General features: G+C 40.1%; 1 protein-coding gene across 2 annotated transcripts; it reads right to left on the reverse strand.

Moving 5' to 3' along the window:
- Positions 1-369: 369 nt before the first annotated feature.
- On the reverse strand, positions 370-7,753 carry LOC112565799. Of its 2 annotated transcripts, none has more exons than XM_025241574.1 (9): positions 7,738-7,753; positions 3,769-4,710; positions 3,268-3,533; positions 2,467-2,610; positions 1,910-1,972; positions 1,569-1,605; positions 1,017-1,111; positions 734-797; positions 370-567 (listed from the first exon to the last, which is right to left on the reverse strand). In XM_025241574.1, exons 2-9 carry the CDS (start codon positions 4,664-4,666, stop codon positions 374-376), a joined length of 1,761 nt encoding a protein of 586 aa, XP_025097359.1. In that variant the 5' UTR covers positions 4,667-4,710; positions 7,738-7,753; the 3' UTR covers positions 370-373. The 2 variants fall into 2 exon arrangements, with proteins under 2 accessions (XP_025097359.1, XP_025097358.1); XM_025241573.1 differs by lacking the exon at positions 7,738-7,753 and adding an exon at positions 7,241-7,679.
- Positions 7,754-13,750: the final 5,997 nt, after the last annotated feature.

Consider the following 13,750-nt stretch of genomic DNA (forward strand, 5'->3'; position numbering starts at 1 on the left):
GGAACTCTTCCCAGTAAAGAAAAAAACTCAGTGCAAGGGAAGTGACTCTCACCTTGTAGCAGACGACAATAGATTGGGCTACGACGTCAGACACTACACTTACCAAATTTTGTATCTGTTCTTCGCCCAGATTTGAAGGGGTCCCCTGGGACCCCATTGACGAAAATTGAAGGGGTCCTCCGAACTTTTAATGCGTACTGTACGCAATTTTTTGCGTAAGCAGAAGCCCTGATATTAATGATGGTAATATTTATTAGTTTAGTTTTACATTGGTATTAAATCGTTAGTGATCACACAATTGAACAAAATGTTCGAGAGTATGATATAAAACCGAAAAAGCGACAAATGACAGAAAAGATGGTTTTTTTCCCCATCACGAGAGAAGCACGTGGCTGGATGTTATCACTTTCTTCAAACATCTGGGGCATATTCCCTGGCCATGGTAGCAGTAAGAGCACAGCAGATGCCCACACGGGATCAGGACCACGCTCCACGGTGAAGTGTGGCACTCGGGGCACAGCAGGCTCCGCCTCAGACGGTCCCCTTCTTCCAGCTTCCACGTGTATTCTGAAAAGAAGAGGAAAGAAAGGATGTATGAAGGGACGGCGTGGCTAACGGAAAAGGTATACTACTCTTGCCCAAAAGAATGAAAGTACCTAAATAATGCAAAAAATGTTCAAAGAAAGAGAGAGAGGAGAAAAGCATAAAGAATAATACAAGGAGACAGACTCACCATGAAACAAATCTTCCTCGCATTGAGCGTACAGTACAGTTTGACGCATCTGTAGCCTCCCTTGCTGTAAGGTATCAGAAATGGCTTTAAGATATAATGACATCATAATTATATTTTCTGATAGAGGCACAAAAATAGTGATGTCTAGCATTCGCAATGCCCACGAGTTTATACAATAATTATTATAATGTATAACCGAAGAGAAGCATACTCTTAATCACATGTACTATCGAGAGGAAGACATAACGACTGTGAAAGACAAGAACAGAGTTTAACTTCTTACCGTCGCCGGCCGACTGCGAGCTCCGCCATGACTACACGAGTCGGGTGCGCCGTAGTCACGTGACAGACACCCGCTTACATCATTATAACGGGTCACTGCACGACAGAAGCAAAGATCAGTTTTGTGTCTCATGCATGAAACGTGAATACTGTGGATTTTTCTAAAACGCATGATCGAGGAAATTATTTTTAAAAATCACATTAAACCAATATTGAGTAAATAATAAAAATGTACCAAACATTAGTGTCAATCTCTGAGCACTGATCCATTTACATGATAAACATTATGAACCGTGAGATAGATAACAAAAGCCAGAATAAAGCGCGTGACTAGATGTTTTCAGAACAAATTCCTGTTAAATGACTAGTGTCTGCTGACGACATATCACTCGCGGGTGAGAGTTCCAACAAGTTGATGATAAAGGAGTGAAAAAGCGTTCACGGAAGGCTTTTGTCCTAATTCTTAGAATGGAAAGGAGGCTACTGTCTGCAGAAGTAGGGAGGGACCTGCTGGGAGGGCAGTTAGGTGGTCAGAGAAATAGGAATAACTTACAGTGGAGATCTTCTTCACATTGGATAGGAATCTTCTCCTGTAAAATAAATTAATAAATAAAGTTGACATGGAAACAGACACGCAGAAGTACAGATACACGCGCACGCGAGCTCGCACAGACATACGCCTACAGAGGATAGAAAACAATGCACATGAAATAAGCCACTGCATTAAAGTCATAATTATTCAGCATGGAAATAGCAACAAATAAAACCTGGATGTTGCCTGCGGTATAAATAATGAAATGCACAATCTTTGCTTTGCAGTTAGCTATGCTGTACTACTAAGTATTTATGTACAATAAGACATAAAGAAAGTTATAATATTTTTTTTCTTCTTACTTGATTTATTTCAGTGGGGTCGTTATCTTGCACGTCTTCCACATTTATTTCCCATCCTGTTTCCTATTTGTAAACATAATAATATTTTTTTTTAATTTCTTGTCACAGTGTATTACAGCAAGACAAATAACAGCAACAAAGCTCATACAAAACTAAGAAATAACACGCAGATATATACAACCTCTATTTCACTCCTATCATTCTCCTACACTGCATCCAATGCACATATGAAAGTATCATTACATGAAGTAAAATGCCACTGTCAATGCTCATTCCACAGTTTCTTATACAAGGTCTCCAGTGTCAAAAGTGGGGTCCATACCTTTACACCTAATCCACTGTATCACGCAAGCAACCACATATATACAGAAACAGACACACGGAAGGTAGGTAAGGTTAAAGAGAGTGAGACCATTGCAGGAGTACAGAAAGAGGGGGTCCATACATTCCTTGAGGCACACTTTCCTGGAGCTCTCCATGACTATATGTCTGATATCCATTCAAGCCTAGAGATGGATGTAAAGGACTATAACATTTTTGTTTGTAGAAATTCCTACCATCACTGGAAACTTGCAGGTGTTTCCTTGGTTACTGAGATCACCTTTCGGTGCCTCAGCTTGACCCGCTGGCCTACCATATTCGTCTGTACAGGTGGGTGTCACTGTATCTTCGCACTGGGTTGGATATTTTAGTAATGTATCCTGAAGAAATAGAAAACAACATTACAACTTTCATTCTTGTAAACTTTTATTTAAATGTTAAATCAGTTATTGCTTCTAAATCTGTTTTACGTGACTATTATGTCTGATTATTTTAGAACATTGTGCTTGGAACCATTTTCTGTTATATTTAGAAGGCAATTTATTATTTATTCATTCTTTGTTCTCTTTGACTTTTTTCATCTGCAACATTTCTACGAGATAGTTTGTGATGTGGGTATATGAAGGACCTGTTCGCCGGATGGGAACCTTCCGCGATGCTGGGTGTTTGGAAATGAACAGAACGGGTAGAGAAAGCCATAGTGATGCTCGTATGTGTACAGTGATATCGCCATCAAGGCATCTACATAGGACTTGCACAGTTCATGACACCGAGAATTGGAACCTGTTTCTAGAAACATGGTTGTGATCACATTCTAATTAGTGTTTCTGGAGACATGGGATGGTGTAAAGCCATTAAATTTAACATAAGACTCCGCGAGGCTTGAAATTAACGGGTTAAACTTAACAATACATACAGAGCGCTTCAAGAAACACATTAACACTTATTTAATTAACACTTTCGTTATACTTTCGAGGAGAAACGGTTGTCTCGAGATAAGTGTCAAAATCTTTTGAAGCGCCCTGTATTTTATTTACTGCATTGGGGTTGCCTTCTTCATTTCGTGTTATTTGGTCAGCGACATACACTTCGTCTTCCCCTTCAGCGATGTTATCATCGAACTGACGACCGTCATGATCACCATCAGCGATGTAATCATCGAACTGACGACCGTCGTGTGCCATTTGCCGGGATCCTTCCCCTAATATGGGATTCTCAGTGGCAGCCATATCGTCAAGGAAACTGCTTTCTCCACAAGGGGAGCTGACCGCAGGGATGCGTGGAACAGTGCCATAAGTTATCCCTGCGTGTGGTGAACAAACGAATAAAATTTGCCATTAGCCATGTTTTCAAAGGAAAGGCATCTAACGACCTGTTGTCATATCCACCCACACATGTTCTCTCAAGCATACACACAACAGGGAGACAGCAACTCGTCACAAACAATGTCAGATTGGCGAGTGGATGCTAAGAGAGCAGTGCATGAGGGAGGTATAGGATTGAATAACACAGAAGACCCTGTAACTCATTGTACTTACCTCTTGCATACACCACTCCAAACATCGTTGTTTGTTGATTTTCCCTTAAGGCCAAGGCCGGAACAACACCTGCTATGATATTTATTGCAGAGTTTCCGTCGCATTGCAAGACGCGTTGCACAGTATTAATTAGCTGTTGTAATGTTTCTTCAGAAAATGAGTCAAATGTAATCAATCTAAACCGTTGATACAGCAAGGCGATAGTTTCTCTAGCCCTTGTCACCACTCTTGGAAAGTTACGTCCCCTTGCCGCCATCATGTTTGAGTCCTCGTTTTCTGCAAAAGCTGGAACAACAATGTCTGGTGAGCTTGTCTGGGAAGTCGATGCAGGTGCAGATATCCAAAGCTGACAAAATGTAAGGTTGGTTGTCATGGCAGTCCTTGCAAACGTGAACTTCCAGTTATCGGAGGTTCGAAACACCTGGGGAAACACTAGACCGATGCGATTCAGAAGACACGGGTAGCCGAGGGAGAGGGTAGCTGGAACGTTTCGAGTTTGAGGGCAGATTGGTGCGAAATAAATTGAAAAATTTAAATTTTGATTTGGTCCTTCTCTATCAAATGATGGATAATTAGTAAACCTTACTAATCTGTTTTCCTGGTTTCCGTTGATTGCCGCGATAAATTCTTTGATAAAACGTGTTGCTGTGACAGATCCTGATAGTAGTCGGAATAGGTAGATGAGAAATGAAAATCCTGGGAATCTGCCGTTTGGTTGAACATTCGTCTGTCTGGTCGTCATCTCTCTTGAGGTTTCTCTGTTTGTTCCACCAGAGTCCTCGTAACTGTTTTTATCTTTGTTGTCTTTATCCCTCTCTCGGGGTTTCTTCGTCTTCCTTTCTTTGTCCCGCGTTCTCTCATCATCATGAGAATCGTTTGGGACTTGATAGGGATTCATTGCCAGTCAGCAGGATCTTCCTTTTTGTCAGCAGTAACCAAAACCTGGAAGACAAGATGCAGGACAATACATAACAATGTGACTGACGGAGTATTTCATGTTCATAAATTCATTCATATATTGTGGAGTAGTGGAAACTTTATAAATAATCTACCCAAAGATGCGATCAGATTACAAACACAAGGACAGACTAAGGTAACTAAGAAAAATGTTTATCAGAGGAATGGGAATGCTATGCTTTAGAGAAACAGCATCCGAACCCGAAGGCGCACATGTTAACCGGTTCGACACCCGTCTGACGCCGCACACATCCTCCAGTAGCAGCGAGGTAAAGGACAGCAGCACCGCCTTGACAAAGGCCTGTCTACTGGGTAAGAGAGGGTTCGAACACCTCACTATTTTACGGACAGAGGACTACTTTTACAAGAAAATAGTAGTAATAATGTCTTTTCAACTTTTCTCGTGTGGAGGCATGTTTGTCATTTTGTATACAGGCGAACCGTCAGAGCTATTAATACTTTACTGTTTGATGCACTTCTCTGCCACCGGATACCACAGCAGTTTTATACACATGTCTGTGTTGGTGCAACAATCCTCCACATCTCATTCAGCAAACCGTGCTGCTTTGTCTACGGAGGGTCACTTATTATTTCAAGCATAAAATCACAAGAAACCAATAATTCAAGCTTGATTAACACTAGTGTAACCTGTTACCTCTTGGTGTCCTGATTTTGACAGAAAGCACAACTCCTCTGATCGATTAACAAAGGCTTAAGTCTTTCGAATGATTTCAGTTACATTGCCCCTCCCCCAGTAAAAAAAATGTGACACTCGCAGCTAATAAGTTTTGCACTTCACATTCCTACCCCACTGCAGAAAGAGTTAAACTTATCACATTCCCGCACAAACATTTACAATTACACACATGAATGTCCATGTCGTCTGAAAAAATAACCAACCAAACAAACAAACGCGAAGAGAACATAAATTCCATTGCTGTATTTTATGCAATTCACAGGTAAGTTTACATTGTTTCAAAAACCTTTCACTCAGGGGGAAACTCCGCAATTACTCATTTTCAGCAATGCTCAGCATCGCACCAATATGTCAGTATATCTGATTGTTATCCTAATTTTCTTCTTATTGTGAAGTTTCAGTAGCAGAATATAAGCTGTAACATCTCTGTTCTACAGGCCTACCTAAGTCTATTAACAAGGAAGTATATACAGTACAGTGGAACCTCGGTTAACGAACTTAATCCGTTCTGGAAAGCTGTTCGTTAACGGAAATGTTCGTTATCCGAAACAATTTTTTCCATAAGAAATAAAGGAAATAGATTTAATTGTTCCCAGCCCCTGTTGACTCGCTAATATTTGAAAGTACAGGCTATATATATATAGTATTTGTTTAATGAGAACAGTTATAATGCAATATAAACGGAGTTAAATAACATAAAAACATTAACGAAAGCATTTAAACAGAAAACTTGCCGTTTGGACGGCGTGGTTGGAGCAGGTGTGGGAGGAAGGGGTGGAATTACTGCTTTGAATCCCCTCTCCATGAGCACACGTGACATTATAAAATCGGGAAGACTTCCCTTTTCTGTAGCTTTGAGGTTGAAGAAAAAACTTGTCCAGTGTCTGCTTCTTCTGCCTTTTTTTGTAAAACTCTTCGGTAATACGACATCACATATCCGACAGACGCATGCCACCTTCATACTTTGAAATCATTTCCTTTTTCAATTCCATTTGTTGGCCGCGTCTTGTTTACCTCATACTATTAATTGCTCTTAATCTTCTTTGGAGCCATATTGAGATATATCTTATTAAAAATAAAGCACAACAATCACTAAATAAGAAGGATGCGCACAGTAAGGAACGACTGATCGTAACTGTCTCGAGCGCGAATGATTACATGCTGGTCGGTCACGTGTGGTTCACGTGGCTGTTCGTTATCCGAAATTTTGTTCGCTATCGGAGACAACTTTTAACGAAATTTTTGTTCGTTATCCGAAATTTTGTTCGCTATCCGAGACAAATTTTTAGCGAAATTTTTGTTCGTTAACCGAAAAATTCGCTATCCGAGGCGTTCGCTAACCGAGGTTCCACTGTATCTGCATGCACTGCGTTTGTTGTTGTGCTCCCAACACATCTTGCTCGTCACACCCTATGTCTACATTTCAGAAAGATGCATAAAATCATTTAACTCTTCCTCTAACAAACCAGCAAACACTATGATACATCCTGTATAATGGTCGCCAGATGAAACCAGACACTGTTGTAATCTGCTACATTCCAAGTACAGTGACCCACAAACAGGTCCACCCTCGCCATTTTGGTTTTCTAAATGTCGAGCTAGGGTTGTCAAATAGCAATCTTTTTCACCGATCTTCTGATCGGAATATGTATAGAGCAGAAAGGATTCTTTACTTTTTATAATCTCTCGAAAAACTACTTTTAAAAAGTAGGTGATCTTTCGTAACAAATTAGTTGTCCACATCAGATTATGGCGTGGGATTTAACTCAGCTTGCAAAGTTTGCAGATTGCTGATAAAAGAAATTAAATCGACCTTACCTTTATTAGCAGCAGATATTGTGACACCTGGAGAAGCCTGTGTATTGCGTCCAGTTAAAACTACTTAGTGGTTTGGAAGTGCAAACAGCACGAGCAAAAGATCTTGCAACTACAAACACCACATATCCCAGAAGACCATTCGATAATGACGTAATGAGTAATAACCAATCATCACATATTCCTAACTGATTTTTTAATTCAACGGAAGCCGCTACGTCCGTTGCAAATGTTGATTTGGTTGATTTTATAACTGTTATGGTTTGATTGACAATATTTCAAGAAGGTTTCAACGTTTGTTTTTCGCCCCCGTCTTCCCGGAATAGAAAGATAAGTTTCCAAGAAAGAGTGTGACCTGGAAAGCAGCAAGGCCATGCGTACACAGCATCTGACATTCATCTGCACCGAGCGACCTGACGAGAGCGTGTGGGGGAGGACAGATTATTTCTTCCGCTCAGAAAATGTTATCCTGTGTATATCTAGCTTTAACACCTGCTTACAGTCATTATCATGAAACAGTCGCCGTGTAGAAAGGTCAAAGCAGTAACATCTGTCTCTCACTCACTCTAACACAGTGGTTCTCAAAGTTTTTCGGACCGCGGACCACTTTACTTAAGTAAAAGATATGGCGGACCACCAAGGCCACTGTAAAAAATATGGCGGACCACCAAGGCCTAAAAATCAGTCTGTACTATGAATTTCAAATTTAAATTGCTGCATTTTTTTCATTTTAATTCTAAACTAAATGTCCTTTTGTAAAAGTAGTATAGTTATAAGATGACATACGTATACCTCGTTCTTTGTAATTAAAATGTTAATGCGAGGAATGCATCACTTTAAACATCACTTTGCTGACATATGACGACTGTCAGCCGCGGACCACCTGACTTATGCCCACGGACCACTAGTGGTCCGCGGACCACACTTTGAGAACCACTGCTCTAACACACACGCACACGTGACTGATCCAAGCAAGAGCGTAGGCCCACTCCCTGAGAGCGGGAAACGTTGTTTAACTGGGCATCTGACAGCGGGCAGTACGGTGGTGCATGACTCTCACCTCTCCTCGCTCCTACGCTCTCTGGCCCCTAATGCTAACGACTGAGATTATTTCCAGTAGCTGCCTCCAGTACTCGTACCTACTCCCGATATACGTCTCTCGAGTTCCGCGATGCACGAAGCGTAACTCCCCTCAAACAGCTCTCCGGCCTGGCTGCGGGGAAAACCCAGTAGGACTGTCATTGGGAGTAGAAGAGTCTAACTCTTTGCCCTATCGTCACTCTTTCTTTCTACATCGACCTCAGAGTCGCACCTACTTAATTAGCAGGTCTCAATTTTGCTATACTGACCCTTTTGTAGTCAGCAAGGTGACTCAGAGTGTAGAGCAGCGAATCTCTCACCATGTGCTTTGCTTACTAGCGAACAAGCAAAGTAACCCGATAACAAGTGCTGGTGAAAGGATTTGTCAGAGACCGCGGGTATAGCGTAGTCAAGTACCAACCGAGTTTTCTAGTGACGTATATACATGTGCAAAGTTATATAATGTCAGAGAAAATACATCGTGGGCAGAGCACTTCAGCTTCCGACATTGCTGTAGGATCTCCCTCAAGCATCCTGTTTGATTTGTATCACAATCCAGTCACAGTCCTAAAAAAAATAATGAATGTCCAACAGAAAAGGGAACCTGCATTGTGATTTAGAAGTGCCGCAGTGCAAAAGACAAAGAAAGGCCCTGACTTGATGTGAAATATCTACTATTACATAGCCTGATCTGTGTGTCAGCTCACAGGTTGTGTAATTCTTACATATACACAACAATAGAAACCAGAATGAAGTATATTTAACAGTGAAAGCAAGACATAGTTATACACACGATGATGGAGAGTCTGCATAAACTGATCTACACACCATGCTAAAAGACACAGCAGGGCATCTTAGAGAGCCCGCAAATGTGTAGGTATGTAAATGTTATACATTCAGCTAAACTTGGTGATCAAAACATAAAAATATATGTCATGACCAGGCACAACAGAGCCAAGTTACACCAGAGTTAAAGTTCTTAAGTTACAAGCAAGTGCTCAAGTACAAACAAATTCGAGCGTTAAAAAGACGATGAATGCTTGATAAAAAAATCCTAGTCCTACATCTATTCTAGACATCCTTCACACTATACACCTGCACTTAGTATTCAGCATTAAATGAAAAATGATTTTGGTTATATATATATTCTCTGCACTTGAATACATTTAGGATTGTCCTGCATTTAATACAAGTTTCCTGCCTACATGTTCAATGCCAAGTCTGTACAATTACTAAGGTAGCAACAACAACCCATTCTTCGCTGCACCAGATTCTTAACTACAGGCAATTTTTCCAGTCTTTCCTATCAAGTGGCAACAAGGTCACAGCATTGTATTGTGAACCAGTCTGTGTATTTGTGGGGTTTATTTATAACTACTTAAGATCTTTGAAGAAATATTTCGTGTAATGTGCAATTGGTTCTATTCCTTACATCATCTTCACCAATGGCACGTATCGATGTTTTTCGGAGTGTCTCTGTTTGTTGAGCATGCTCACGAATCTATTTTTTTACCCTGTCAGGTATTGAATATTCAAAATATACTGCATCACAAGCATTTATATATCTTATAGCAATCTCCCTCAACATAACAACACATTACTGTCGTTGTACGTTAATACATTAAAAGCTAATTTTACCTCACTGTTCTTTCTTCTTCTGCCTTAGGCAATACCGATCACTCATGTGTTAATCCAATATATCAAAGTATATAACACATGAATACAAACAAACTTTTGGATGGCAGTTCTGGCCCTGTTCACTTACCTACACAAATAAACACATACATCGACTTTATCTGCAGAAATCGCCCTTACAACTACAAAGAAGCTATTTGATGCTTACCAATCACACACACACAATTAGTATATAAAACTCCCCCCCCCCACAACATCACCCCATCAATCGTATATATATATAAAACCCCTCACACACCACACATCTCTTATGCACACCTGTAAACCCCACCATCACACGCTAATCTGCTAATAAAATAGTAACCCCCGCACTCACTTATCCTGCCTTTATATATTACATGAACTACCTTACACACCATACCTATCTGTCCGACCATATACATCAACTACTTACTAAAGTGATATATATATTAAAATAATCTCTACACACTTCTATATGTTTGTATATAAACACAATCATACACATTGCCCAGTCTGCTTATAAATATCCCCCATCTTGTAATGAATAAATTCCCCGACCACACTCCCTCACTCATCATATTTGCTACTATAGATATACTCTCCTCTGACACTGTATCTTTATGAATACAATTAACCCCACCACCACACCACACCAAGCTCAATATCGTATTATATGATATACACCAACACACCTACCATCTAACTGTATAAATATCAACATCACCACCAAACAGCCTCATATTTGCTATTTATAACCTCACCACCCCCAACCACAGTATACCATATAATATTATGAGCCCCCCCACATTTATATATTCCATCTATATTGTATTTAATATAATCCCCCTTTCCTCATCCACTTGTATCTTCTAAACACTGACTCCCACACTAGACACTCATACCTATATATTATACCCACCACCAACATCTCTGTTATGATGTCATCTCCTCACATTTATATTTTTGCCTTTATAGAAGTTGATATCTACATCATCCACATCACGAATATACTTCAATTTATTATGTATATTATTAACACTCCCACCTCCCACAAACATACAGATTACTTATTTCTTCTTCTAAGTTTCTCTAAGAAACTAACTCTAGCTCATCTAATAAGGCTGTTTATTGTATGTCCAGTAAGAAGAACGTTTAGCATTGCAGATTTGAGTAATTAACGTGATAAATTATTTCGACATGGTCATCATATTTTTTGTAAGTGAATGAATGATTACAATAATTTTGAGCTTTCATTTCAGGGTTCTTTTGTCGTACAATGTTCTTGTTTACATTTATTACTGTAGTTCTGTTTGCAATACTCAGTGTGGCATTCAGCAATCTTGACAAGCGCCTTCAAATTTCAAGTATAATGATTATGCGATAATTCTTATTTTCCAGGAGAGTTTGAAATAAAGTGCTGTCGAATAAATCAAACTACTTTGAACAATTCCCCGACTGTGCATATCTTGTCTTTTCGGCACAACCTATCGGCGCACAAGAATTCCGTAGGCTCGCCATGTAAACATCGGTGCTTTTCTCACTATAACTATCAACAGTCGATTGTCTAATCAGTATTCTACATACTGTCTTAAGTTTATGGCAAATATCTGCAGTCATAGCCTGTAGTAGATAGGCCTTCCGCTGTGACAGCGTCTTATGCCCACATCACGCGAGCAGCGCTCATAGAATGTCTCATCGATCTAAAATGAAGTTCAATCCATTTTAATTCATCCACACTCTGAATTGTGCAATCGGGTCACAAAAACACCGTTGTCTCGACAACACGTGTTGCTAGTAACCACGTGAAGCCCCATTTTTCTCCAGCGATACAGTACACAGCCACCGGGCACGTACATTATACGCGATAACAGACCGCTTCTCCCTCCCGTGGCCTACGAATTTTCGTCATCCACCGGATGCTCTATTACGATTAGACCCTCTCGCACGGCATACGGGCCTGGTGGCTCGAATCCAAACACTTGCAGCATGCCTGCTAACATCTAAAGCGAGTAACCGAGTTGTTACCCCTAGCGTGCCAACCGTTGCGCGTCGGCATACGGGCGGCACTGCCCTACCCGCTGCACAAAGTTAGTCCGAATAGATTGTAAATGCAAACAAATGAACAAAGTACGTCGTCTCTCTTAGTAATGACAACAAAGACTAGATTCCCATTAAGAGAGCTAGAAAAACAAGAAAACTTTTGTCGCCTTTAGCCTCCCCTGACGAGATAAAAGCGATAACTAAGTAATAAGCAATAATTATTATGAGAATAATAGTATAACATAAGGAATAAGGTAATCAAAGGAGTCGGAATTGAAGGTAGAAAAATGGTTGCTAAGAAAAAAGTTATTTACAAGTTCCTGAGTGAGATCTCTAGATACAGTATCTCTGGCACTAGGTGGAGTACTCGGAGATTACATGTATATTAGCACTGACTTATATAAAACATTTCTTTTTGCTTCAGTACTTTACTGCATAAACACTTGTTGGCTCATCTCTGTTGTGTCGTACCCTTGGAGTTTTCCCTTGCCTCCTGCTCGAGAAGCTGAGTTGTGCGCAATAATTGCGTCTTTAACGTCCCGACCCGTTCCAAGGCATCTGTCACGAATACAACAATTTGGATCAAACAAAGAGCCTCCATCTCAATCGTGATTCCATCGAGTGGGAGGCAGTATTTCAACTGCAGTCTCGTCTACAACTGAGGCTGGAAGACAACTTCACCTGCAGAAGATCCTGTATGAATTGCATAGATCCACAAAGCATCTCTAAATTATTTTACCTGACTAGCTCATCAGTTCCAAGATAGCAGGTTTAGTATGGTGGTTCAATCACAAGACTATGTTTGTGGTTGATTTAATGACGCATCACAGTCGAGAAAGATTCTGCGTCTGTCGGTTCTGTGCTGCAGTCCATCTTGAGTTATTCGGATTACATTGAGAGACAAGTCTGCTAGACACTATTCCGCTCACATGTCTGTTCATTCTGTGTAACATTTACTCCCTACGCTACGCATCCGCACACACTTTGAAGCTGAGTCAACCCACTCTCGGACACTTTCCGAAAAAAAGCGACCCACCTCCGAGCTCACTCCCTACCTTCCTCCCCACTCTTTTGTAACACGCACCAACATCCGCGCTACCCGCCTCGCACTTACTGGACTACCAATTATTCCCTGGTCGGCCATGACCCGTCCCTGCTGCCACGTACCAGAAAACAACAACTTCTAATATGACAGTAAAATGATTCAGTTAGCAAGTAGACTTCATCATTTCATTTTACAAAGACAGCCTACAGTCAACACCAACCAGTAAGAAAACTGTTAAGAGCTGTTTATAAACCTCTCTTTGAATACTGTAATCTCTTATATCTATTCAAAATCGATTTAATTACTGATCCGCATGATTTGAAATATATGTAATTTCTCATATAAGTGAACTATAATATATAATAAGTTAATATAAATGAAATCATTAGGGCCTAAAATCCACAGCCAGTTTGAATTATATATTTTTTTATATAAACGTATAGGAAACCTTTTATACTCTGAATTTTGAATTTTTTTAATTTAATTATCATGACCAAAAAAGAATGAGAGGAAATTATTATGAACAATACCGTTCTACCTTATTCTCATTACTTCAATTATAACAGTTATAACAATTATGAATAAGTTGATTAGTCAGTGAAGGATCTCTGAAGTAAGACTGAGGAAAGAAGATTATAAGCGAAGATCTTCACTCGCCCTTGCTGATGTCGTGGCATCCCTCGCGTCCATAA

The sequence above is a fragment of the Pomacea canaliculata genome, linkage group LG6, assembly GCF_003073045.1.
Source record: "Pomacea canaliculata isolate SZHN2017 linkage group LG6, ASM307304v1, whole genome shotgun sequence".
NCBI classification, from domain to species: Eukaryota; Metazoa; Mollusca; class Gastropoda; order Architaenioglossa; family Ampullariidae; genus Pomacea; species Pomacea canaliculata.